This window comes from Chelmon rostratus, chromosome 13 (genome assembly GCF_017976325.1).
Source record: "Chelmon rostratus isolate fCheRos1 chromosome 13, fCheRos1.pri, whole genome shotgun sequence".
NCBI lineage: Eukaryota > Metazoa > Chordata > Actinopteri > Chaetodontiformes > Chaetodontidae > Chelmon > Chelmon rostratus.
Window position 1 is genome coordinate 12,788,725 of NC_055670.1, and position 27,974 is coordinate 12,816,698.

General features: G+C 41.1%; 3 protein-coding genes across 5 annotated transcripts in view; 2 read left to right on the plus strand and 1 right to left on the minus strand.

The window, feature by feature from the left end:
* The first annotated feature begins 571 nt into the window (after positions 1 to 571).
* Positions 572 to 6,510, plus strand: cir1 (corepressor interacting with RBPJ, CIR1). The gene is made up of 10 exons (XM_041950901.1): positions 572 to 716; positions 1,974 to 2,068; positions 2,265 to 2,338; positions 2,493 to 2,506; positions 2,615 to 2,667; positions 2,748 to 2,796; positions 3,228 to 3,348; positions 4,497 to 4,603; positions 4,903 to 4,988; positions 5,339 to 6,510. The coding sequence occupies exons 1-10, from the start codon at positions 645 to 647 to the stop codon at positions 6,048 to 6,050; spliced, it is 1,383 nt and encodes a 460-aa protein (XP_041806835.1). The 5' UTR covers positions 572 to 644; the 3' UTR covers positions 6,051 to 6,510.
* A 2,267-nt stretch (positions 6,511 to 8,777) lies between these two features.
* Positions 8,778 to 10,664, minus strand: sp9 (sp9 transcription factor). Its single transcript, XM_041950500.1, has 2 exons — positions 10,644 to 10,664; positions 8,778 to 10,081 (listed from the first exon to the last, which is right to left on the minus strand). The coding sequence occupies exons 1-2, from the start codon at positions 10,662 to 10,664 to the stop codon at positions 8,783 to 8,785; spliced, it is 1,320 nt and encodes a 439-aa protein (XP_041806434.1). The 3' UTR covers positions 8,778 to 8,782.
* Positions 10,665 to 14,160: 3,496 nt separating this feature from the next.
* LOC121615956 (obg-like ATPase 1) overlaps positions 14,161 to 27,974 on the plus strand; it is a 40,585-nt gene continuing 26,771 nt past the window's right edge. Inside the window, exons 1-4 of one of the 3 annotated variants that reach the window (XM_041950501.1) lie at positions 14,161 to 14,175; positions 14,285 to 14,376; positions 19,760 to 19,903; positions 21,188 to 21,315. In XM_041950501.1, the coding sequence (XP_041806435.1) occupies positions 14,161 to 14,175; positions 14,285 to 14,376; positions 19,760 to 19,903; positions 21,188 to 21,315 (379 nt within the window). The remainder of the gene's footprint in view (positions 14,176 to 14,284; positions 14,377 to 19,759; positions 19,904 to 21,187; positions 21,316 to 27,974) is intronic. The other 2 variants (XM_041950502.1, XM_041950503.1) reach the window with 2 other exon arrangements.

Genomic DNA, 27,974 nt, shown 5'->3' on the forward strand with positions numbered 1-27,974 from the left:
GAATTCGTTTACTGGATGGAAATGAGCTGATAGATAAATATGCAAAAAGAAATAAGCATGGTCGTAAAATACAGCAAGGTTAAGCTGAGGTTAAAGGTGTTATCAAAATAGAAATAAAAAGGAAGTGACAGGAGGAGTGCGACAGAATAGATAAGAGCCGATACAGCATTCAAAGAAAAGTGTGAGAGGAAACAATAGAAATAGAAAGGAGGAGAGTATATGAAGGATGAGGTTTGGTCACACCTGTCTGAACAGCACATTAAACATAATGAGTAAACATGCTACAGGTAGATGTGATCTGGAAGAGAGAGACAGACACTTAAACTTACACTCCAAAAGAATCACATTCACAGAAGAGTTTCATGAGAGTTCAGGTGATGTGGGGTACAGGTACATTTCTGCGATTTTTTAGAAAACACATGAATTAATAGGAGCATTTAATGAAATAATATAGTACCCGTTCTGATTCGCACTCCAGCCCAGAAGATGGCGGTAATGAACCTAAAAGCTGTTTGCCAACCGCCATTAAATTATAAAAGAGGAAGAAGAGCTTGTTTACATGTGACGGGAAGCTACGCTAGCAACTCCATTAGCTAAACTTAGTGCTACGTTCTCAACTCGGTTGGTGTAATAGGTTGTCAGCCATGGGGAAATCATTTGCTAATTTCATGTGCAAGAAGGATTTTCATCCCGCCTCTAAGTCAAACATCAAAAAGGTGAGAGCTGCGCTCAATACCTATTGTTTTACTAGCCCAGCTAGCTAATGTCCAGCAAGAGCTCCCATGATCCATTTTGATAATTAACGTTAGCTAACGTTACTTTAGCTAGCAGAAAATCTTGAACTTAGAGTGGACTGTTTATTCTGTATGATACACGAATGTAGACAAAACATTTAAACCACATAGTTTGTTTGTGCCGTTAAGTTAATTTATGGAGTTTGGCGTTAATTAAAGCTAGTGCTACGGTCAATCTTAGCTAATCTTATCCACGTACCGCTTTAACTGCAGCTTTCTTAAGTTCAGCTTTCTTGGCTCTGGTCTTCATATTGAGAGTCAGCCTTCATATTCTGAGCTATACGTCGGAGTTTTCAGTCACAAGTTGATTGATTGAAATCTCAAATATGTCAAATTAAAAGTTGATCAGCCATGGCCATATGCCGTGCTGTGCACAACTGCTTAATAAGAGTAAGAACATCCCATAATTTAATTTTGATGGGAATAGAAAATGAATGAATTTGCCGTGCGTTTTTATATTTTTGTACTATACATTAACCTTGGTTCGCTGTTAACATTTGCCAGTTGTCTGATTGAATGTAGTGTCGGTGCTTGATATTGATTGTCCTCCTTAGTGTATCTGTTTTAATTGCGTAATTGTGCACTACCAAGGGACTAGCTCCCAGCCACCTTTCGAAGAATATAGTAGCTGTCTTAAGAATCTTAAAAGGTAATGAAATGCATATTTGCACGTCTCGTTCATTAATATGCTTTATTACTGCAATTGACAGTGATCATATTTACTATTACTCTTCTATGAAGTATTAGAAAATACTGAAAATGCCCCTCACAGTTTCGAAGAGCCCAAGCTGATGTCCTCAGATGTTCACTGTACTATCACATTACTCTTACTAACACAAAGTCAAAGAAAAGCAGTGATCTCAAAATTTGAGAGACAGAAACAAACTAATGTTTGGCGTTTTTGCTTGAAAAATTATATAAATAATTGTGTGTGAGTGATTATCTGAATTGTTGCCAATCCATGATCTGTCAATCAACTATTTGATTATTCAACAAATGAATACAGGTCAGTAACTGCATGTAGCGCTGCACAGGAATTTAACTCGCATGTAGCCTTATAACTTAAGATGTATGTGTATGTCTGTCAGGCAAGTAAGCTGACCTCAAAACATTAATTTGAAATGCATAGCCAATAGAGAGAATGTGCGCTGTAATCATCCTTTTCTCTTGATCTTCCAGGTATGGATAGCAGAACAAAAACTGACTTTCGAGAAGAACAAGCAAGAAGAACTTATGCAGGCCTATCTGAAAGAGCAGGACACTTACAACAACAGGTTAGATGCATATTGCAGAGCAGGGCAACGGAATGAAAACCGTTCTCTTTTACAATACTGCTTTGTGATTAACAAATTTTTCATCCATTAAATTATATTTAGATTTTCATCAGAGTCCCGTGACCATTGTCTGACTTGATTCATTTTTGAGAGAAATGTTTTGTTCAAGTTCAACATATTGTTTTCTCACTTCTAGGTTGTTGATGGGGGATGATCGTGTTAAAAATGGCCTCAATTTTATGTACGAGGCTCCACCTGGAGCATCCAAAGGTAAATCATTCCAGTTGTCTGAGCTGAGCAGTTGTGATCCCTGCTGACTCCATATTTTTACCAACCTCAAACACCAGGTTTTTGGTTAGTAATGGTATATTTTAATACTTGTTCTTTTGTTTTTTCTTCTTCATATTTGTCTTCTGACCTGAAGAGGAAAAGAAAGAGGTAAAGTGGAGAAACTAGCAGACCTGTATGATTCCGCACTCAGTGTGTATTGAGAACAAGAAGTGTTTACTTACTAAACTTCATTCAGGAAATGTGTGTGTTTTTCAGGAGGGGGAAGAAGAGTACAAATTTGAGTGGCAGAAGGTGGCTCCTCGAGAAAAGTAAGAATTTCTTCTTAAACGCAATTCAATTTTCTTGCCATATTGTCCATTATTCTTAAATCCTCAATTTTCTCATACAGGTATGCAAAGGATGACATGAATATAAGAGATCAGCCATTTGGAATCCAGGTGTGTGATGATTTTATTCCAGTTCACACATATCTGTAATAAAAAAATGAAATGAATTGTTAACTATTATCATGTCCTCAGGTCCCTGAAAACCCTACAAATGAAACATAAAGGGAAAAGTCTTGCTTCGGTTGCAATTCTGGCAACGCGTCCCCACTCAAACCATATTCACGACTTGAGTTCTCATTTAGACAGTGGCTTTGTTTTAGGGGTCACAAGCTAAAAAGACTGAGAATCACTATATTATAAAATACACTATAAATGAATTATACATGACTAGCTTTCAAAAATCTAACCAGAGTCAGGCACATTAATGGAATGTGTTTTTTCTTATACTGAGGTGATGCCATTATTTAACGATACGTAGAGTGGTTTGGTTTAAATTATTATGCATACATAATTCAAAGTAATGTCTGTTGTTAACTTCCCAGGTGCGCAACGTGAGATGCATCAAATGTCACAAATGGGGCCATGTGAACACAGACAGAGAGTGTCCTCTCTATGGGCTGTCGGGAATCAATGCCAGCTCTGTGGCCTCGGAGGAGGCAGCAGGTAGAGTCCATACAATAATTGTCCAAAACAAACATCAGTTTTAACGTCTTCCCGTCCAGTGCGATTAAATGTTAATGTGGTGTACTGTGTGTAAACAGACCACTGCGATTTTATGTATACTGTGTGTGTGTGTATGTGTGTGTTTGTGTTTGTGTGTGTGTGTGTGTATAATATATATATATATATACACACGTAATTTTTATGTTATTGAATTTAACATTAATAATTAATTTAAATAAGCATCAGCAGATAAGCACATGTTAACATTATCATTTACATACTTCAGTCATTTACTTAATGATTATTACAACTTCAAAAAAAGCTGGGATGCTTTTTGAACAGACTGGGGAAAGTTGTGGAACGCTCCAAAAACACCTGTTTGGATCATTCCACAGGTAAACAGGTTGATTAGTAACAGGTGATAGCATCATGATTGGAAAGGAGCATCCTGGAAAGGCTCAGTCATTCACAAGCGAGGATGTAGCGAGGTTCACCATGTTGTGAAATACATGTTTGTACAAAGATATTACTACATGGACTCGGGAACACTTCATAAAACAGTTGTCTGTAAACACAGCAGGTTTGCAAATGACTGCATTCTGTTTTTATTTGCATTTTACACAGTGTCCCAAAATGGGTTGTTGTAATGGAAAAACTGACATAATCGTATATGGTACAACAAACAGGGAGTCAGAATATCTGTGCTGCTTGATATGTGTGGCTGGTGGGCTACAGTGGGTTAAGGGTCACACACTTTGCAGCAGGTACACCTACCGTATCTTTTGGTTTCAGCTGGAGCTCCCAGGCTTCAGCTGATTCTGAGTTCTGCAATCAGCGAGTTGAGTTGTAAAGTAATAATGTTTACCCTGGGAGAGTCCAGTCAGTGCATGGTGGTGTTGATGGTGGAGTGCTGTAATGGTCCCCCTCCTGTGCCGGGAGAAAAAATGTAATTATTGTGTATTCTGAATCCCCTAACTGCTGCTTTGGCAGAGAATGATATTGTATGATTTGCTCAGCCGGAAGTGGAGTGAGTTGATTTGATGTCCCATTCTGTTAACAAAGCCGCCCCTGAAATTCCCACTGTGGAGATAGTGGTTGGCAATGGTTTGACATCAATGGGACTCTGAGGCTGTGATTTGTGCTAACAGGTCCGTCGATGCACCCCTCGGAGTTAATGGCGGAGATGCGAAACAGTGGGTTTGCCTTGAAAAAATGTGTCCTTGGTAGGAATGCTACTGTTTGTGATCCATCGCAGGTAATTGTCTGTCTCGCACTCTCATCTCTGCACACATAGGACAATATATACGAACACTCACACCTACAGAGAGAAAAAGGCTAACTATATCTTTGGTATTTCCTGTATATAAATACTGCAAAGTGGTGAGTTATTGGGGCAACTTCAGTAAACGGATCTGATTTTTAAAAAAATCAATATCATTGTTTAAAGGTGTTTTGCTGAGGTACTCAAATATAAAGTTGCTCAGATTTGCCTTTGAGAGTCGTATTTATGTGCATGTTTCAATACAGATTTCAGCATGCTGTGCACTTTTACAGGAATATGTTGCCAGTGAAGAGGAGGATGATCCAGAGGTGGAATTTCTGAAGTCATTAACGACCAAGCAAAAACAGAAGCTCCTAAGGTATACATGCACAGTTTACAAATCTTAATGTATGAACGCTTTAAGGAGTGGATGTTCTCTTTGATTATTGAGCCCAATTTAAATTATTTTTAACATTGAATATTTTTATGATCGCGTAAGCTGAGGGGAAACTTCAGTAAATGATCTGATGAATTACTGATGTTTCCTTTTAAATTGATTTTGATTGAGGCTCTTTTTTTTAGGAGATTGTTGCATTGTTTTCCATTTTCATGGAGGCTTTTACCTTTACCTTAAGCGCTCTAATTCAACTTTGCTGTGATTCATAAACTTCAGTATGCTAAAGCCTCATTGAAGAATGTAAATTAAATGTTTGTGTTCCTGACTTACAGAAAACTCGATCGCCTGGAAAAGCAGAAGGCCAAGAAAAAGAAGGGCAAAAAGCAGAAGAAGAAAAGCAAAAGAAAACACAAGAAGAAGCATGAAAGCAGCGACAGCAGCTCGAGTGACTCCTCCAGCAGCAGCAGTAGCAGTAGTGACAGTGGCTCAGATTCAGACAGCCAGGGCAAGTTCAAGAGCCAAAAGAGAAAGAAGAACAAGAAGAAAGATTCCTGTCGGGATAACAGCTCGAAGAGCGAGCGGCGAGTCAAGAGTCAGAAAAAGGCCTCCTCTCATAGGAGCAGGTCACAGAGTCCTCGCACCAGACACAAGCGGCCTGAAGAGGAGTCCGGAGATTACAGACGAAAGGGGACAGAGAGGGGAAGGAGCAGGAGTCGACATCGCAGCCCGGAGGACCAGATCAAGCTGGAGGGAGGTCAAGAGAGAAAGAGACACAACAGCAGGGACAGGCAGAGGCCTCGCAGCTCCAAGTCTGGCTTGGACAGAAGCGTGAGCCGCGAGAAAGGCAGGGAGGACGGAGGTAAAGACCGGCGTCACAGCGGAGATGGTGAGAGGAACAGAAGTGGCACAGATGGAAGGCGAGGGAGAACAGCAGATGGGAGGAGCAGAAGCAGGGAAAGGAGGAAGGAAAGAGAGGGCAGGGGAAGAAGCAGGAGCAGGGAGAGGAGAGAGAGGAGCCAAGACCGAGGAAAAAGAAAGCGCTGACTTTCATTATGCCCCTCTTAGAATATTGGACAAAACATGAAAATGTTTTGAATGTTTGTTTTCTTTTCCTTTCAGACTGTCTTCATGATAATCAGTGTCCCTCTATGTAGAATAGCAGGCATGGCGCGTGGGTCTCATTTTCCTCCAGTAGAGGGAAGCAGTGGACAGAAAATGCGCGGCTGCAGCTCATCGCGCTCTTGTGTTGTCTTGTACTGTATGAAAGGGACTAAATTAATTGATTACCATTAGAGGCAATCTGCAGCTGTGATCTATTGATGGGAAAACGTTGGACTCATTTTAATGGTCAGTTGGCCACAAGAAAGACGATTTCTGTTGCTGCAGGGTTTTATCTCGCTTTCATTATTGTGTCTTGGAAACGTCGACATTGTGCGCTATGACGCTTACACGGCTGTTGATAAAAGCTGTTGACTTTTATTTTATGATTAAATTTTTAATCGTCTGAAATTAATGCTTTTATTTTTTATGATGGATGAATTGAGTGTGAGCGTCAGAAGTCTGATGAAAATGTTGATTGATTACCGTTAGTGTGTTCCCACTGAGTGCTAAATCGTCTTTAAGCTCTGGGCACCTGATACCAAATTATTCCACTTTTGCACATGCCAATCTTTGTTTTAAAGTAACCTTTATGCAATTTTCAGGCCGGTTTTCTTGAAGACATTGACACAATGTGCGTCGTCCCTAAAGCTGTGAAAAAACGCCCTGCTGGGTTTTTGCGGGCGTCAAACTCAAACAAAACAGATATGATTTTTGTCCAAATATCCAGCGAGTACATACTGCAGCGGAACAGGCCAGCTGCAGCCGCACACACATGTAGCCGCACTGCATATATATTTTTCTTATTAATGCAAATTTTATATTTTTATATGTGAAAACTGTAGAATTTAAATAATTATTATGCTTGAATCCATCTAAATTGGACATTTCTTTCCTCCTGTTGTTCACATTCGTTTTAGGCCTAAAATTACATATTTTATTTAACAATTTCAGTCTATAAAATATGGACTCGAAAAACATTTTTTTTATCTGAATTAAAAAAAAATCCCCCCAGTTAAATTTTTATCCTAAAAAACACATATACTCCAGTGGCTAAATGTGGCTTCTAACAGCTTGAATTTCGTCATTTTTATTAATATATAAATATATATATATATATTTTACTTTTGCGTTTTATATTTAGATGAAATTCAAATTGGCGATCTAATTTGGTAGTTTTCACTATCTGGCCGTTTCCTTGAAGCCGCTGTTGCACAAAAGGAAATGAAAATAATTTCCCTCTATTGCCTTCTGGTCAATTTAACATCCTCTTCAAAAAAAAGGAGAAAAAAAGAAAAGAGGGTGTCTGGATGAGATGCTTTCCCCTGACGTATTCCCAGTCCTGGACTCACGCTGTAATTATTCCCCGGCTTTTTCTTTTGAGAGTCGGACGCTGCACTGGGTAAACACAAAGAAGTCAGAGAGCATCCTTGAACCCTTTCAATACGGGCCCACTGATATTCAAATAACATGCAGACACCGTTTGACTGCGCTGAGCAAAGAGCATTTCAGATTCAGCATTTGCATGTGACTCTTTGCCCCTTCCCTTTTCTAAAGTTTAAAAAACTGTTCCCATAACATCTCTGCGCTTTCTGGCAAGGAGAAAGAGGCCGTATCCTCATTCGCGCTCCGTGGATTGGTATGCAAATGAAAGCAGTTAATTTGGACAATTAGAATAAATATTCAGGGACCTTTGTCATCAAACCCCCTTGGAAACCCCCCCGATAAAGTGAAACTGAACAAAAGATGTCTCCGAGATTAATTAGATATTTGATAAGACACGAATCCCTAATCGCAGTTACAAGACACATGGGGCTACGATGTGCTCCAAGTCATAATTAATACCATTTAACAAGATTTTCATTTGGGCATGAAATGTTTTTTTCCGGGGCATTAAACATTGATTTATTCCATAGGGGAAATAGTGAGAGTCGAGGTATTATAGGTGATCTAAAGAAAAATAGCCTATTAACAGCACTCACGCTTTAAAATAAAATTCTAAATTAAACAAAACTATTTTACAAAATTAAAACCTCACACAAATAATTAAACAAAAAGTATATATAAAATCTACATCACACAATTACAGCCTTTTTTAAGATGTTTTAATTACGATAAAATGAAAGTCTTATACGTGTGACTTTATACAGGTAAACATTTATATATAGATAATTTTTTTTTAAGCAAAGAAATAAAATGGTTAACCAAAAGTTGAAAAAGCTGTGTACATACATATCCACAAAGTGCGTCGAAAAGTAAACTCCCTGATTTCCAGGATACCAACACGAATAAAACAATCATAGCCTAACATTTACATGAAAATAACACATAGTTTTAGTCGTCAATATACAAGATGGAACTCACATTGTCCAACCAAAGTTCAACAGGTTTCGCGCACCTTCAGCAAACATCCATGTCTTTTTCAAGTTGCCCCTAAAAATTCCCAAAGGCCTACAGTGTATCCCTCTGCTTTCTTTTGGGTGGATTTACGAATGAAATACTCGCTACGCCTGCGGAGAATATATTTTTGAGACTTTTGCAATGGCTGCTTGGAATATTTTCTCCTGTATTGTCTGTCAAATAAGACCCGTTTTCAATGCTGTGCAGTTTTGAATGTGGTTTGATTTTTTTTTGGGGGGGGGGGTGGGGTGTGTGTGTGTGGGGGGGGTGACGCCTCACTAGGGCTCGTCGTGAGGAGACGGATCCTTTACAGCGATTCTGGGATTTACCCCCTCCAAAATAAGTTCTGGGGACTCGGACCTCGGGGTCTCCAGGTTGCTGGTGTCGGTGTCACTGTCGCTCCCCTTTTTGCCTCCGCCACCGGCCGTGTGCGTTTTGATGTGCTTGCTCAAATGGTCACTCCGCATAAAGCGCTTGTTGCACACCGGGCAAGCAAACCGTTTCTCGCCGGTGTGGGTGCGAAGGTGTCTCTGCAGCTCATCGGACCGAGTGAACCTTTTGCCACAGAAAAGCCAGTTGCAGACAAAAGGCCGCTCGCCGGTGTGCCATCTCAAATGCGCTTTGAGGTGAGACGTCTTTCCGTACACTTTACCGCAGCCGGGAATGTGGCAGCTGTGGAGTCCCTTTCTCCGTAGGCTGGCCCCGGCGGGTCCCAGCCGCTCAGCCTCCTGGCAGTTCGGACAGTCACACGTCGCTCTGCCGGAGTACCGCCTGGACGACCTCGACGAGCTACTTATTCCTGAACTGCCCCCAGAAATCATGGCGTTGGCGGCAGAAGCGTCTGTGTAAGTGGGGATGACCGTTTTGAAACCGTCCTGTGATAACAGGTGCTGACTGGTAGACAGTAGATGAGACGCGGACGGGCTGATTCCAGTGGAGCTGAACGCCGAGTGGGTCAGCGAGGAGAAGTCCGGGTTGTAGCCACTGAGCTGGGAGTGGATGGCTTGAGGCGTCCCGGAGTGCAGTGAGGTCTGGAGGGTGCTCGCGGGGTTCTGGACATCGAGCCACGACCCGGGGTTAGTGTGGACGTCCCACCACGAGGATGCGCCGTTGGCAACATCGCCAGAGATAGTCGAGTGGAAACCGGACTTGTACCACGACTCGTACGGGTGCGCCATCCCCACCCGCGGGTATAGAGTCTCTGCGGATGTGTGGACTTTGGAGATAAACGCCGACTGTCCAGACTCCTGGGATGTGACGCTCGCAGAGTTGGAAAACAGACCGCTGTACTCTGTGGAAAACGCAGACGAGGTCGGCGAGGTGGAGGCTAAGCAAAAGGCGCTGTTGCCCGTGCCACTGGTCGGTGTTAGTCCTGTCGACGCGCGGCTCGTCGCTACTGTGAAACCGGGCAGACTGGATCCCAAGTTGCAGCTGGAGGAGGATCTTTTCCACGGATGAAATCCACCCTTTGAGAAAGCGCTCGAGTCAGGTAAAGTTGTAAGGGGACTGGTGTTGCCAATTTTGTTGCAAGTTGCAGCCAGCATAGCTAGAGGTGTAGTTCCAAACCGTGGCTCTTCCTGAAACACACACACATACAGAGAGAGAGAGAAGTTGGACTTAAAACAGGCAGCTAAACATTTTACTGAAAGATTTTCTTTTCACTCGGATGACTTTGAAGCAGACTGACAACAAAGCAGGAATTCAACAAGTAAACCATAACAACCATTGGCTAATTATTAAGCGCATAATTTGAGCTGAGATTAATGTGTTTGGAGAGAGGGGAGAAACGTGTTTTAACAGGCGTTTAACATTAATAAAACAACATACAAGTAATCATGATCATTTTTTACAAACTTTCTCAGAATATAAACTGCGTCAGATATCTGATGTGAACATACAGCCAGCAAAAAATAGTCAAGTTCAAAGTTCAGTTCTGGTCTATCGGTATTTAACTGTTCACTTTTCACAATAAATAACAGCCAAAACAAGTTAATTAATGCTAAATAACACCGTAATGAACCAGAACTGCAAACTTGAAAGCAAGCTTGTCCATGAGGGCAGGAAGCTCTGCTGCAGAGGAAAGCTGGCTACACTAACTTTACGCACAACTTTTGCGCATAAACACAAAGCAGGACTCACCCCAAGTATAGACGTAGCCATATCCAGGGTCTGTGCTGTGATGAGAGTGTTCGCGATTTCTATGCTGTACGGCTCCAATTTGGTTCAGGCTCACCGTGTTTGACTCAGGTCACACGGTTTCTTTCTTGGCTCGCAGCTCCCAACACTACCTAGTTGTAGAGAGCGTGTTCTTTGAAGTACAGCTGGCTAGGACGCGCAGCCAATCTGATAGCCGCATTCGTGGCCGGGGATGAAGTCAGCCAATGAGAGAGCCGACCGCAGACAGAAACACCAAAAACCCCGCCGTCAATCATCTGCTGTGCAGCCTCCGCTCAGACTGTCATACAAGACACGATTTTTTTCCCCACTTTTTTTTTTTTTTTTTTAATGCATACAGTTATTTTTATGTATTCTCACACGGAGGTTCAATGTCTCCTTTCATTGCAGAATTGAGTCCACACGTCAGTTCTCCGAGAGGTAAGCTTTTCAGTCATTTTATAAAGCGTTTGTGGATTGTGGTGACACTGTGTACTTCCAGGTTTCCCTTCTGATTTTCCAATATCCAGATCATGCGCAACACGTCATTGAGAAATAGTTGCTATTTAAGCACATAGTGTCCTGAGCGGCGCGGGAGCCGCCGCTGTTCCTGAAGGCGTTATCACAGGTGTGTGGAGCATGCTGCCGTGCGTCATGGCACGGAGACAACTCGTGTTAAATACGCCGCGTGCTGAATCCCTAAAGTGCTGCCGTTCATCCTGGAAAATCACAGATGGGCGAAGTTCGGTGGAGTCCAGAAACAGGCCTGACAGCACATTGTTTCTGAATACACGAAGAAAAAACAAACCAGGATTCGTAATTGATCAACTAACCTACAGTTTGTTTACTTCCAGCAAAAAATCTACGCGCGTCTGCTCTCTTGCGTGTGCTCGTGTTCGCGCGCGGCCGTGTCGCGCGCGAACACCCCCCCTTACTTATTGGGGGGAGTGCAGGTGAGGGGTTAATTAAAAATGACAGCTTGCTTTATCAGCGCGTGGTGTAGATGTTTTTAAAAGACAAGTGTTTTCTAGGCGGAAAGAAAGTTTCAGCATCCACGGGATGCTACCTGCTGCAAGGCCGCCAGCCATCTCCATTAAACCGATGCAGCGGGGGCCACGGTGCCTGTCTCACAGCTGAGGAAGAAATGTAATGCCAACCTCATCGTTTGATTAAATCGTCGACAATTAAGAGGGCGTCGTATTTCAACAATTTTCCCTAAACTCGCGATTCTTCTTTTTTTTTTTTTTTTTCTTTTAATATCACAATTGAATAAGCCGGCACAGTCCATAGCTTGTTAAAACCGCCAGGGATAATGGCATAATGTAAAATTGACCTGCTCTGACGTGAATCATCATCCCTTTAAAAGTTAAAGCAATTTTCCAGAGAAAGGCTTGACCGAAAGATGTGCATTACAGTATTCAAAATGGACAAATAATGCTCCATTATAGATTATGAATGCTGCCAGTCAACACAGGCGCAATTTGTTCAAATACTCTTTTTGCTTTAAAGCCCCACCTTTGGAGGGGTGTATAAAAATCAGTCTCATCAAACACTGAGCGCTGCCAAGAAAATGGAATCATTTTTGCAATCATCACAATTTGGCAGAGTGCTGTTAACAGTATAACATTTCTGCTCTACATAAACAAAGTTGATTGTCGCTGCAGTAAGGCAAATTAATTCGAGCGTTAAATGAAACTGAACGCTGTATATTTCTTTTCATTATACTTTCGTAATAAAACAATTAGACAACAGACAGCCTTTAATTAACGTCACAATTATTATTATATTTTAAATAAAAAATAATAATCGCGTTTAGTCGCTCTTAATAATGGATAGATATCACAGCATTCTGTCCGTTTGTTCAAATGTAAATACTCTTGTGTACATGATTACTTGTATAGTATTATATCTTAATATGGAGCAGTGTGGCCGTTCACATTGGAAGTCCTAACAAAGAAATCTGCATAAGAATCACAGAGTCTTTTTGCACTAAAAATGTGCTTTTCTTTTTCTAAACCCTGCCTTAAATTTACATGGAGGGAAATTTATTTGTCACAATACTAATAAAATAAGTGATTTTTCAGATGATGTTTGCTTGGGACAGAAGGGGAGGACGTGATCTTGCCTTGTCATTCAAGTGAGAATTTTGAGTTGAATCTGTAATTCTGGACTCCATTCGGGTGCACTTCTCTGTGGCAATTAGGAGCCTATTACAAGCCATTAGATTGATCAATGTACCTTAAACAATGGGAATGATTTATTTGGTCGAACAAAACGCTCTGCGTCTATTGTGATGAGTCTAAGTGGGGGTGCATCCATCAACAAAAGATAAATGATTAATTCAGACCTATTCATTTAAATTCTTTCTACAAAGCCAGCCTCACTTGCCTCAAATCCAGATTATTAGAGTCTCATTTTCTGCATGTTAAACCAGACAGGCTGCTGGACTGGGCGATGGTTTTTGGTTGTGCCCCTGTGTGCTTTAATTTGTATTTCTGCTGAGGGAAGTTTATTTGAGGACATTTAACTAATTGTTGTAATTTCGTGTGCTCGCGTGGCTACACCTGTTTCTCTCAAAGGGGGCTGGTGGAAACCGAGCGCGAGGATGCTGTACTTATTTCTGTGGTGCTGAAACTGCACGCTGTTGTCGGATGATTCCACTTGTATCATTGTCGACCAGAGGATGCTCATTAAATAGAGAAAGTGGGCACAAGTATGAAGATTTTCTTGAGATGCTTTTACTTAGGAGGTCTTCCTTTTCTTACAGATATTTTTGGCTTGAAGAATGTTTCTGTTCCCCTTTAAAACTGCAAATATGATGATTAAAAAAACAATATTTATTCTTCATTTTTTAGCTTTAACTAACAATGTCTGTGTTTCATCCACTGTTTTCCATTAGCTTGTTTTATTGCTTGCACCTTAAGGTTTCCAGGTCATTGTTTATTTTGGTGGCAGGTAAATTGCATACATTTAAGTGCACTGTGAAATAAACTGCTTGACGATGAGGATTTATTGCTGTAGGAAGTCGATAAGCTATAAAACAAGGGGAAATGGCAAAATTGCTTGGACCTGTCAGTATAGAGACGCAACTTGTGGATGTCTTCAGTTAGGCGACTGTCAAGACAGAGGATTTAAATGCAAATAGAAAGCAGGCAGCTGCTGACAATACAGTCAAGCCCCTGATAAAGATTAACTGCACTTTCAATACACACTTTTCAACTAACAAATCCATGTAAGATTGATCTTACAGCAGCTCATCAACCTGCATCGATACTATCGACAGCTAAATTTGGAAGTACAGGTCATCTTGCCAGCTTGCAGTGTCAACTTTCATTTCCAGAGGCTGCAGGTTCTATTTTGAGCGTGGGGAGCGAGCCAGTCGAAGTGCAGTCGACTGGTTTCATTTCAGGACTCAGCTTAGCCCATTTTCTGTCAATGAATGTGTTTTTTTCTCTGACTTTGTGAGCTGTGGTGGAAGTCGGCAAAAAGTTCAGCGTGGGAAATGGCTCCAAAGAAGGTGCACTTCATAAGGAAGAGCTCCACATTCGATAATTGGCATGTGTTGGAGCTTATGTAATGGCAGGTGCTCGTTCTGACTGCAGACGTTTCCACATTGTCTTTATCAGGGAAAGGGAGATGATGCACCAAAGCCGCCACCGCTGATTGGAAGGTTTGGCACCTCATTGAAAATAGGAGTTGTTGGCCTGCCCAATGTTGGGTAAGTAGGGTTTATATTTACAGAGATAGTGTTGCCTTCTCAGTATTCACACTGCAGGCACCAGCATGTGCTCTGTCCACATTTTAACTATGTCTGCCTTCCATGATACCATAAATATAAATGCATGTAAGGCAGGATATAAGCTGGGTGCAGAATGCATGACCAAAGAGTGGAAGTTGCATTTAAAGAAACGTCGTAGATATACAGACAACTTCAGACTTCAGCAGCATTTTTGGCAGGAGTTGTTCAAGTTCCTACAAAATGTGCTCTTCACACCTCGTGCATAACAACACTTTATATTGAATCAAACCAAATGCAGCATGGTTTGTGGGATTTTAGCCAGAAAGGCCAAAAAAAAAAAAGAAAAAAAAAAGAGTTAGAGTGCTCGTGGAAAATATTTGAGCATTCCTTAACGGCCTGAGGAGTGTTCCTGAGGGTGTTAAGTGTCAGGAACCACGTGTTCCCCCCACCAGACAAGGCTCAAATCCCACAAGGCTGTTCCGTCCCCGCATCTTAACTTTCTCTCAGTCTGAGTAAAAGTGTGTCAAACCTGTCAAACACGACTTGTTTTCTGTGGTGTTTCAGCAGGTAAGTGTTACGATTGAGGGTAAACATATAGCTTCAAACAGTTGTAGTGCACCAAAAGACGTAGTTTTAATAAAGTAGTTAAAGTTCTGATCATTTTGGAATATATACTGTGAATTTATCAAAGTGAGTTTTACTGTTACAGCAGAGGGTTTTTAATCAGAGAAAACAGTTCATAATTCTAAGACATCTTATTGATGAGATTGTGCCATGATGCATCTACATTTGAATGAAACTGTACGACAGCGAGCAAAAATGAACCTACCACACTGCTCTGAAAGCAGAGGAGAATGCTACATGAATGAATAGTATTAACAAATATCTACTTATCACTCACCATGACATGTCAGGGAACATCCCAGACAGCCCTCCAGTCAGCAACAGGGAAAACGCACACACACAGTAGACAATCACACAGTCACAGATTCATATCTTGGCCAGTTTAGAGCCTCCAGTACGACACACCTGCATGTTTTTGAAGAGTGGGTAAAAAACTGGGACAACACAACTTTCTGCTTTACACTGTTTCACTCACATGCTATCACTTCACGTTTAGGAGGTCAACGTGGCCCATAGTTGTTTGAGACAATCAGTGCCTGTAGCGCTTTAATGAAAATATTTATTTAGCAGATTATTTGCAAATCAAGCAACCTTTCTGCTTTTTCAGATTAATCAAATTGTAAAACACAGAAAAAAAACACATGTTTAGAACCGGATGGCACTGATAAAAGGTTCAGCATCATAAAAGTACTCCATTGTGTCCTTGTGTATTCTTTTTCATTGAGCTCATCAGTCCTTTCAAACAGGAATAGTTCTAATGGAACTAAGAAATGCTTTGCTGTCTTGTAATTATGATGTAACCTTTTGTAGCTAACCTAAAACTCCTGCACAATGAGCAAAAGGAACGCAAGCCAAAACCTAGAGAGAGTGTACTAATCATTTCTTAATCATTTTTTAAGATGCGGGATGTTAAATGGAGTCCCTGAACTTGTCTCTTACTTCTACATATCAAATGATGCTGTTCTAAGAGGGGAGAGGAGGGTGCATGATGTCAGTAGTTCGGGTGTGTTTGAGGATATACTGAATACACTGATACTCATAGTGAATGAAGTTCACAATGGGCATTTAACAGTGAAATTAAAGAGACAGTACAGTGCAGGTTTTTTTTTTCTTTAACATATAATTGTGAAGTAAATGTTGATTGCACAATGTAACGGCTATAGAATAATGACACCATTTAGACTGGTTTCCTATAGCCTCGCATTCTTCTGGGAACAATCTTTTTTTCCTAGCATGGCAAAGTCATGACCCGCCCTCCTCTGACTCTGATTGGCTAGTACTCGTTGCCTATGTTGGTTGGGTTGGTTGGGTTGGTAGGTTTAGGCATGAGGAGTGAGACTGGTAAGGGTTATGGGTAGAATATCAGGGTAAGCCAATCAGAGGCAGAGTAGGGCGGGTCATGCCTTTGCCATCCTGGGAAAAAATATCTTCCCAGAAAAATGAGAGCTTGATTTACTGTTCAAAGTCAAGCTGACTGTATCAAATGAAAAATGTACAGTTAACTTTTATTAATGGATACTAATGAACTTCTATCTTCATTCATACCCCCATTAAAGACTAAATGAATTAATAAATTTACACTTTTCCGGCTCTAGTTACTTGTTTGTTATTACTCCATATAAAGTGATGACAGTTTCTTTCTTTAGCTTTATCTCTTCAGTGAACACGCCTCTTGGAAACAAATGCAGTATGTCCTGCATTGTTGGTAGTTGCTGGGCTCTGATGAAAACACAAAGCAATTGGTTAATACCGTTTGGAAACACTAGGGGAGCCGAGAGTAGCCTTTCTACACACCTGGGTGTTATGGAGGTCTGTAAACTGTAAACTCCTTTCTAAAGTCTTACTAGCCACTTTGATGAAGGATCGTGATGTAACTTTTCCCCTTCAAGAATAACCATCCACAAAATTTATAACCTTGCAATATGAACAACTGTCTGAAACACAAACCTGTTATGTGAGAAATGGACGGCTAAACAGTTCCTCAGTCTGCGAGGAATTTTTATCGGCGAGGTGGACAGTTTGAGAACCTGTGCTGGATGGCCGCAGTACATGTTAGGTGGCTGACACACTGTCTGCATGCCAGACCTGGTCAGACAAATCCACCATGTCTGTATCTTACCAAGACCTTCAGCTACATCAGTGACAGAGCATAATGATGGGGCAGACCCTGCGCGACTTTCCTGTAGCCCCCTTTGAGCCACAGTGACAGGTTGTCTTGTGCTCTGCTGACAGGTTCTCATCTTTTTGAAACTCCTTAAAATATTTTTTTTGACTCATTTTCACCAGAACTGTTGTTTTCGAGTAGCCTGGAAAGTTTTGTAAAAACCTGAAACCTGCAGGTTTTGAAGGGGCAGAAAGGTCCTTGATGCTGAGACATTATTCAGTTGCTGTACTGAATCAGAGCAATCGAAGCCACGCGTGTTGTTTCACTTAAGTTGTACACATGCTGCGGGTATTTTTCACAGGACTCATTTAATTATATGTTTGGATACTGGATATTGATAGTGGGGAATAAACACGCTGCATAGATTAAGTGAAAAGTTCTTCACATGTCGTGGTTCTTAAATGTTTTGCTAGATTTTGTAGCTTATTGCACAAAGATCCAACCGTCGAGTGACCAATGTTTTCATTTCTTACCCCAGTGAAAACCACAATTTCTTCCTGCTGTAAGAAGCTGAACTCACTGAGGTTGTGGCCTGCCATATAGCATTTGTGTCAAAGTGCAACTTGTCAACCCTCCTATGGTTCCTTCATGAATGAACCATGCTCATATGCCAGCCTGCTGTTAGTTGGGCATAGCTGGCCACACACATGGGAAACTTGAGAGTGTGATTTAGATCCAACCTTGCAGCTATTTCTACACTTACACCACAGCACATGTTCTATTTACTGCCCTGCTCTCCGCTCAAAGGCACGAAAAAGTTTAGTCTTAACCCCTTATTGGGACATACTGTAAAGTAAAGACAATATATGTTCTAAATGCCTCAAGCCATTCTTAAACCATCCTCCAGGTCACCTGGACTGAAATGGATTTAATAGGCACCTGCCTTTAGCCTAGCGCAACAGCTCAGTCTGCTCATGAAACTCCCCCGTCATGTGTCTGTATGCAGCAGATCTAAAGAAAGAAGCCAATGTGAACAATTAATCTCTACATAATTACTTCCTGCAACTTGTGAATCTCTATTAACTTGAATGTCCCATAAGCCCAATTTAATATGCTTAATAAGTTAATATGCCCACATTTGCACACAATATATATATATTTTTTACTTTTCATTCATTCAGTGTACAGATAATGAGAAATTATCTAATAGTGTCATTATGAAATTGAGTTAGAAAGCTTGTATTAGGATAACCAAGATAATTAAGATTAGCAAGTCATTCAGCCACTAAAACAAAGATTGTAGACTCTTCTGATATGAACTGTTGTAATATACAAACATCAACCGTAACAAGAGTCATGTACGTTGACTGTAGCTGACCCTGAGGGAATGCTTTTGATTACTGTGTGTGCACTGAGTGTGCACTTCTCTTCTTTCTCTTCCACCTTAACTTTGTACTGAGCTCTTAATTTGCCAAAGGAAAATGCTCTCTCGACCCCCCCACTCTCTGAGTAGAATTATTACTGACTATCGCCTATAGCTGCAGAGCTAATAAATCTTTATACGGAGAAAAAAAACTGACCTTAATTAAGACTAACTACTTGTTCCACTTCATATTCCATCAATCCTATAATTACAAATACTAGAAAGTCATTGCTACGTGTTTGTTTTTTTGGCCAAGACACACTGTATTTTCTTCCAGGTCACATGGGATGACGGAGCGACATACACCAATCAAAAAGATCCTTCTCAAATGATAGGACATGTCAGTAGACTTTGATCACCTGGGTTTTTAATTGAAAATTAAGCTTAGCTTATGCTAACTGGGGTCTGTTCAGCTGTATATATGTCATATGTCCTATAAGGAGTTTCCGCTACTCACGGGTGGAAAAACACACTAAAGTCTGGCTGGAAACTTCCTTAAAGACCAGCATATTACGCTCTAATTACACATGATTTGCATGTAATTGTTCAGATTATTAAAACAATTTTTACACCTGATGAGGGTCGTAGTGTTACTGTGGATTGTCTTTCCTTCTTTCCCCCAAGGTGACCCAAGAAAAGCCTTCAAGTACGTTAGACAAACAATCTAGCTTCATATACGGAATTAATGCCTGCCCTTTGGCAATCTTGGGCAATTTCATGCCTATAGGACTTAGCAAACAATCATTTCAATGTGAAGCACCGAGTGAGGGGATAAAGATGGAAAGTCCTGGATTATAGTTAACCGCCGTGCCGTTATTACTCTTAGACACTTGCCATTGTCTGTAGATTTTGAAGTACACTTGAGCTGCTTGTGCCATAGAAAATAAATCTCTCACTGATCACAACATGGGGCGGCGTTTGGCTGATCCCGTTCAACAGCTGTGATCTATCAGAAAATGTCATTTGCCCCTCGATTCCATGTACAATTGATCCATTATGGGATTATCTGACCTTGTAATTGGGCATAGTATTTTTGATTCAAGTGCTTAGATATTCAGTCTATTAGAATAACCTTTTTCCTTCTTGCTCAGAAAAAAAAAGCCAATCTTGCATAATTTACTGAAGTGTTTCAGGATCATACTATCGAACCATCGGGCTCTGCGCACCAGCCCTTTTAGATGGATTGGCCTCACTGCTGTTTTTATTTTCAGGAAGTCAACCTTTTTCAACGTGCTGACAAAGAGTCAGGCTGCAGCTGAAAATTTCCCCTTCTGCACCATTGACCCAAATGAAAGCAGAGTGCCCATTCCAGATGAACGCTATGATTTCCTCTGCCAATTCCACAAACCTGCCAGGTATGGGGTCTCATCGTTCACCTATTATTCACACTTCAGATCTGTAGTCTCTGACGTTCTTCTTGCTATTGGTATGAGAAAACATATAACAATGTTGTTGACATGTAGCTGCCAGGTCTGTATGATGTATGATTGCTGCTCCACTCCAAGGTTTTCTGTTAAGGAAAAGGCTGAAGCATCTGAACCTCCAACACCTGGTTATCATACGCATTTATAGAGGCTGTTAAAGCAGGTTGAATTCAGATTTGCTGTGCTATACTGACAAATTACTAGCGACATATCCTTCTTTGAATGACAAGAATTGATATGTTGAGCAGCACAGCACATTTCAGTGCATGAAATTTAGTCACAAGAACTGAGCTCCTGCTTTTCAAAGAGCGGTATGAATCTCAGCATCACGCTCGCACTCAGTCCTGTGCTGCGTTTGCTGTATGTGCCCTGTACTGTAACTAAAACACATGTAAAAACACATTCCACTGCTGTTAAAGAATAAATACACCACTACACATAAGAATAAAAACATTTGTGCAAGAAAATGCAATTTTGCAGCTCTACAGTGACCAGAAATGTTTCTCAGCAAGCTTTATTTTGAAATTCTAACCAGACTTTGCATATCATTATTATTATATTATTTATAGAATGAGAGCTGGAGCGGACGCGGTGGGAGAACAAAAGATATTTCCAAGTGAAATACATTAGTTTGAAAGTCGTGCTGAGGGTCAAAATGGAAAATTCGCATCCATGTACGCGAATTGTACACATACACTGACCTAATGCTGCAAATTCTAGAGCATCAAATGTGTTTTATGCTCGACTGAAAACAGTTTTCTAAAGCTACAGGGCCCAGCTGTTTCACAGAGCCTGTTTTTAAAGCTTTACATCCTCAGCCGGCTTGAAGCTGAGTACTGGAAGATCGACAATAACACAGGATTGGTTTTGTTTATTTTATGAGATTTGTTGACAGTACAAAAAATATAGAATAACACCAGCCTTATCTTTTAAGATGTCCCCTTTGCATTAAAACTGCTTCAGTTATTTTTCTGCTGATTAAACTCCACGACGGCATGTTTTGCGGCCTATAATTTGAGGTAGTTTTGTATTAGAATATGGGAGCAATCTGTTCAAAACACATTATATTCCAATGCAATCGACAGCAACAACAAAAACTAACACACAGCTTGGCACTTATCTGACCAAACAAAAAACAAATGGAGAACTTTTCGCAGGAGCTGTTGTATTGGATTGAATGAATGATGTTTTCTCCTCTTGCTTCCTGCGTTGCAGCAAAGTCCCAGCATTCCTTAATGTCGTTGACATCGCTGGCCTGGTGAAAGGTGCTCACGCTGGCCAAGGCCTGGGTAATGCCTTCCTGTCCCACATCAGCGCCTGTGACGGCATCTTCCACATGACACGTGAGTCACAGGTTGAGGTTTGCTTTCCGTTGTAGGATTTCCTCAACAAATCACAATAAACCTAAACGTGCACATCTACCTAAATACTGTAAAAGTACTCCAGCTGAAACCCAACTGCAAGAATACATGTTGGCACTGTATGATTCTGCAATCCACAGATATGTTGAAACTTTGGCTTGCTTTCATTCGAACGTTTCATTTCTTCTTTCACTTTTATGTTGTGACAGTGCTGTGGTTAGGGTCTGGTTAGGGTTAGGCTGAAAAACCACTTGGTTACGGTTCGGAAAAGATCATGCTTTGGCTCAAAATACCCGCTCTCCTCGCCATAAACATGGATGGAAAATGACCCGAGTCTGGTGCTGCAGTCGCCTAGCCCAGCTGTAAACTCAGCTCATGCACTCATAATCTGAACTATGGCAGTTTGATACCTATCGTAGAACCACTGACATGATGCATATGAAACATACAAATTTAACGTATCCACGGTTTGCAGAAATGTACAATCCCAACATTTTATTCTGCCCGACTGGGCTGTTAGCTAAGGCAGCTGCGCAGGCGGGATTTGGTAGCTCCAGCACCATCTTTCTGAAAGCAAAGACCTCAGCAGCGCTACATCTTTGCTACAGCGTTAGAGGAGCATCTTGTGCAGTGGGTGCCAAGATCAACATAACTGTCAGGACTGATGAAGTCAAACCAAACCTCACATTCCTACTGGGAGGCTCCCTAAACGAGAATCACAGAAGTGGGAAGTGAAAGGGTCTGCGCCTGGTTTAGGCTTCACACAATCAGTAGCACATTCTGAGGTTTGGAAACGTTACAGAAGAAGCAGCAAATGATACTATAATGTGAATTCTGATGCCACTTTTGATTAAGTTCGGGTACAGTGGAGGTAAGTAAGTTATTAATAAACATATTATGAGAACAAAGGCGTCCTTTTCTTTTACACCCTGCATCTTTCTAACACTAATAATGATTATAATGATAAATAGACATATTGCAGCGGCTAATAATACAATACTAGTCTTAATGATAATAAAAGTAATGTATATCTGGAATGATTTGAAATTCTGCCTTCTGTTATTTTGTGAGGTACAGATGTGATTATCTCAGGAAATTATTCCGAGTCTGCCCCCACCCCACGAGGCTTCACTTTCCAGGTCTCCCTTTGTCTCAAGTTCTCCTGAGTCTCTGACATGGTCTTTGTCTTACACAATTTAAACGTTACACGCTAGAATAATTCAAATTACAGCGACTGAAATGAATGCAGAGGGCCTTTGAGAAACAGCTGAATTTGTTTACTGATTGTATGCTGTTATTGACTTTCCCACTGTGTGAAAGGGGCTCTGATTAGAGAGTCAGTGGTGGCAGGCTTGGAACGGCCAAATAGAAAGGTTTAAGATTACGGCCATTTTCCTATATTGTTTCCCTTAGTTGTCTCTGTGCATCACCGACAAATGCATTACTTCTGTTCCAGCACAGTTTTCAAATAGCCTTTGACTCAGTAGTTTGTGAGAGGTGGAACTGGGAGACCACCCACTGTAAGACTTAAGTAATCATTTACAGAGTGGACAAGACATGTGAGGTGAGATAAATTGTTGTCAGCTCAGGTTTTTAAGGACTTTTGCTGCTATAAACGTTAAAGGATAAGGCTGGTGTTATTCTGTATTTTTCTGATCAACAAATCCCTTGAGAAGACCAAAGCCAACAGTGTTAGCACGTCTCTCAGTGCTTTCACACTTCGCTGTTCTGTTTGTGGCTTTCTGTTGTTTTTAAACAGGTCATAAATTTCTTTTCTTTTTTAAAAAGAAGGATAACCAGTTCCCTTTAACAGCTGGGAACTGTAGTTTTTAAACAAGCTACAGTCAGCAGAAGTAAATAGTGAATTTGTTGGGGACTATTTCCAGATGCGGATTAATACACATTCGGTGCACCAGTGAGTATTTACAGCAGCATGACAGTGTATGTGGGACTGATTCAAAGTGAACTATAGTGCTCATATTCATGTTAATGAAGGAGCGTGTCAACCAGTGCAAGACTGTGGCTGATTGATGTGTTTTTCATGGTTTTGGGGCAGCAACGGAGCTCTGTGGCAATAAGAGGAGTAAGATATATCAACACACAGTCAATACTTGTTAGCACAATAAATTCTTTTACAGTTTGGGTCTTTTCAGGAGATTTTTATTTGTAATTGAAATATATAATGTCGTCACATGCATTATGTATAAGGTTTAAAACACCCACATTTCCTTTGATATGGGCCAAATGTATATGACAGATCCTCACCCAAAACCAACTCTTTTGTTTCTGCTCACACAAAGAAGACAAACATCCCCAACAATCGGAAATAGTCCGATCGAGAGCTTCTTCTCTGTGTGTGTTTACATCTATCAGCTTTGGCATGCCATTGTTTCCACTCTCGCAAAGTCCTTGGAAACAATGTGGTGTGTTTCACAAGTTAACCATTAAACATAGCTGGTTTTGTTTTGTAATTATATCTATCTGGTGTCAGGCAGACTGCAATGCTGAAGCCACTGCTTTTATATAGCTTGATTATATGTTTGTGGGGGATCGCACTTTTTCATGTCTGGAGTGGTATGTTTTTGGGGTTTTTTTTTTTTGGTCTGGGAATTAGTAGAAGGGTTTATAAAGATACTACAGAGAGGCGCTCAGTGTTAGTAACATGAAACAGCTGAAAGTCATGTTAAGCTCAAAGAGGGCGGCTTTGATATTCTGCCAGTTCTGTCTAAGAAATGATCTTATGGTCTATTATTCCCTATGCTGGGTTGCAATTCTTTGTTTAGAAGTTGTGAAATTTAAGAAATAGTCAACATTTGCAAGGGCGTGAAAGTGGAAGAGGTTACCATGCAGCGTCTTCTATTTACATCTTTTGAAAATATTTTACTCTTTCCTGGGAGTAACTGGATTTTCCTGTGCAGGTCTCAAATTTCCCCCAGTCGTGTGCGCGTTAGGAACACTCGTCTACCTCTAATGGCTTTGAAAATCCTGTGCAAACAGCGGATTCGCTTTCAACGGCACCGTCCAAAAACTATTAAGGTGCACGATGACATCCTGAAAGCTGATTCTGTTGAATGACTGGTGTTCCCTGGTCTCACAACAAAACGGTCTGCAGGCAAGTGTTCCCAGTGCTTCTGCGGTGACTGGAACGCGGCTGGATCCTCGCTGTCTGAGACAACACACAGACATGTTCTACTTCATCTGCTCTTCTGTTCCCCGCTAGCAACTCTGCCAGCTCACCTGGCCTTATTCCCAGATGTTTGGTTTCCAGCAATTAGATGTGTCCCCCCCCCTCCCCGTCACTGTAGGAATGCTCTAGTTCACTTCTAATGAAGACTTATTTACGGTTGCACGACACTCAGTAAGGATCTAGCCTTAAGACACTGTGGTATAGCACGTTTAATCTGCAGGGCCTGGCTGTGGTTGTGGGCAGCCGGCTGGAAAGTAGCTGTTATTTTTGGTGTAGACTCTCCTCTCGCTGTGTGATTCATGCTTTCAGCACCTGAACTCCTGGTTAAGTTAAGACTCCTCCCTCTCCGTCTCTGCTGCCGGAGGTAGACACAAGAAAGGTCGTTTTATAAAATAATGGTTGTAGGGTTTAGGGAAATAAACCTGATCAACTACGATTTTAGCTGCAGAGCAGTGGAGACGTCACATTGTTGTATCCTTTATCCAGCTGAAATAGTTTTTGCTCGTCTCTCCTGCTCTAGTAAACTGTTTATTGTTGAGTTTCAGACTGTTCACACATTTGAAGACATCACCTTGCACATTGTGCACGATTGTGATGGACAGTCCCCTGATGTTTTATTGCCTGGGGGGAGTTGTTTCAAAGCGCGATTTGTATTATGACACTTGCACAACATCTAACAGACCAATAGCCAATGAGCTGCTTCTTTAATTAAGATGGTAATATTTACAGTTGCAGTCTTAGAAACCTGGAAAACTTTGGTTTCCGTTTGATTGGAAATGAAGATATAGGCCTCTTTATTATTCATGCCTAGGTCGTGCTTATTAACTCTGTTAACAGCTGAATCTGAGCTGCTGTGTGTTTCAGCCGAGTGGGACTAATGTGACCAAATCAAAGTGTGAGTCAACAACAAACTGACAACAGTTGCTCCTCAGCTCTAAAAATGTTGAGTATCAGACTCATGTCAGCCTGATGAATATCCAAATCTGAGGAGAAAGAGGGGTTTAACTTAGCCAGCCATCGCTTTGCTGAGTCTGGTAGGACACTTTATTTGTGTTTGGTTATTGCATCATTCAGACTTCAGCCCACACTCCACTAATCGCTTATAGTGAACAAATCAAACTGATTGTTTAGCTGCAGGCGTTCAGAACAAACTGGAAACTGGATAGACTATTCAGACGGAGATGATTTATGGCCAACCAGCCTCCCCACTGACGCCAGTAATGGCTGCTCTCCAGCAATTCTGCCTTATCACTCACCAACTCGCAAATTCTCAAACTTGACAAACATCCAGAACACCTCACCCAGGCCAGCGACGTCAGCCGCGTATGACTATCTAAACAGACAGGCAATGAATGAGTTTCTAAGTGAAACAGTTTCTGAATCACCTACTGTGTTGATGTATTCATTTACACCACCAACAGTAACTGGAATATAGTAATAATTCAGTGATTACAAGTCTGATTTTTGATGTTTTACAGATTGATCCAGAGATGGACTTTTTAGTTAAAGAGTGAGATGTGTCACACAATAACACATCTAACTAACCGATCATGTTAGCAGTAGACCAGGTTCTGCGAGGTAAAATTACTGCTTTTGTCAAAGGAGTCTGGCAGCTTTGGACAGAGCGATGAAACACCTGTTTCTGCTTACAAAAAGGATCATAGTCTTAGTCTAGGTCTTTCTCTGACCCCAAAATGTGTAAAGATATGGCATAAGTTTGAAGATACTGGTGTTACCCTTTAATACTTTCACTACTGAATACTTTCAGACTTCCCTACTCTTTGCACTGAAGACTTCAAACTTTAAAAACCACCTTTCCAGCGGTGTTACTATCAATTATGTAGGTGTAACACTTTTTCTTGAACAAAGATTTCACAACACACATAATGCTTTTCATTATAGTTAATCCATCGCGTTGTGTCTTTGAACAGTAATTCTGCTGCTATTTGCTATACCGCATATAATCATATATTAATATAGAACAAAGGGCTTTGAAAGCCTTCTGAGGCCCATATGAAGCATTGATTTCTGTTGAGGTGCCGTCAAGCCGACAGGGCCTCATCAAATTAATACTTCAGATGAAAATTAAATTACATTTTCAAAGAGGAAACAAAAGCCAAGGTGTTAGTCAACTGTAAAGAAAAATCTCATCAGTTATTTCTTATTTCATGATGAATTTGGTGCTTCTCCACTCTTACAGATATAGTGCATATACTGAGATTTACCCAACACTTCTGTGCTGTTGTAGCAAAGTTAACTGTTTCACAAGGAACAAGCGACCCACTTCCCACACCCTCCCTGAATAAAAGCCCACTGCGTCGTACGACAGCCTCGCCTGGGTCCTAGCACCTGCCTGACGTTTGTGTCTCGTTACGCTCGAGTAAAAATAGTAATGTTACATTACGCGTCAGTCTGAATAATAAGGTGCCCCGTGCCGTACGTGGTTCTTTGTTTATGTTAGTTGTTGTTCTAACCAATACTGCTATTCCAAATCTAGATCATTTAGCCGTGAGGATCATCCTCCTTTTGTGCGTTTCCGGGCTGTGTCGAGGAGCTGTCACAGCATTTAAATGAGCATTTTGCTTCGACGAGAATGAAGAGTTTTTGTCAGCCTCCACTCATCGTGGATGATTAGAGCAAAATGTCTACCCATCTTGACTGGAGATCGCCACAGCTCCAGATAACATGCTCGGTGATTGAAGGTCGCAATATTTTGAATTCTAATGGGGCTGCAAGATGAATTGCCTGAAATAGACTGTAGAATCTTCCTGCTTCCTCCTCATGCCCCCCTTGCCTGTCCGCTGTGAAAAGAACCACTGGGAATGGCAAGGCCCGATGATCATAGAATTATTGGATGGTGATTCTAAACCCTTCAAAGAGGAGTTGCTATGGAGATCTCGCTCCAAACTGTGAAATGATTCACCTTTGAAAGGCTGGAGGGCCTGAAAGCTGAACACATCATTGTTCAGGTGGCGGTTGGTTAGAAAATTGCCGGTGCCTGTGCAATCAGCAGCACTATAGTAGTTAAGGATCTAAAAAGGTTTGTTCTCTGAATGATGTGGGACAACAGTGGTGTGCATATGTCGGTTCCTTTCAATCAAGGCACTCTCATGCTCCGTGGTTTAACAAAATAAATTGAATGACAGAGGTTAAGCTAATGATAAGGGAATTAACACTGTTGTTTTCTGTCAGAGTTCATGGAAACCGGATCCTCCCCAGCACATTCACCTTTCAGCTGCGCACAGATCGCACTCGTCTGAATGGCCTGCGCGCAGGTTTTTTATTTTTCAGGCAGCGATATCAAACATGAAGGACAGATGCACCTTTAATACCTTTTTTTTATGAGACACTGCAGTTGACAGTAGATTACATAGGGATTGGCGACACCCTATGAGGTGCTGATATTCATACTATCGAGCTCTGTGATTTCGCTGTGATCTATTTTGAAAGATGG

What these genes read in the sequence shown, in the direction of transcription:
- cir1 (XM_041950901.1), top strand. Translation starts at nt 645, where the DNA reads ATGGGGAAATCATTTGCTAATTTCATGTGCAAGAAGGATTTTCATCCC. An exon ending in AAGGTGGCTCCTCGAGAAAA is followed by an intron (nt 2,668 to 2,747) that starts GTAAGAATTTCT and finishes TTTCTCATACAG; the next exon opens with GTATGCAAAGGATGACATGA. An exon ending in GGCCTCGGAGGAGGCAGCAG is followed by an intron (nt 3,349 to 4,496) that starts GTAGAGTCCATA and finishes TTGTGCTAACAG; the next exon opens with GTCCGTCGATGCACCCCTCG.
- sp9 (XM_041950500.1), bottom strand. Translation starts at nt 10,664, where the DNA reads ATGGCTACGTCTATACTTGGG. An exon ending in TGGCTACGTCTATACTTGGG is followed by an intron (nt 10,082 to 10,643) that starts GTGAGTCCTGCT and finishes TGTGTGTTTCAG; the next exon opens with GAAGAGCCACGGTTTGGAAC.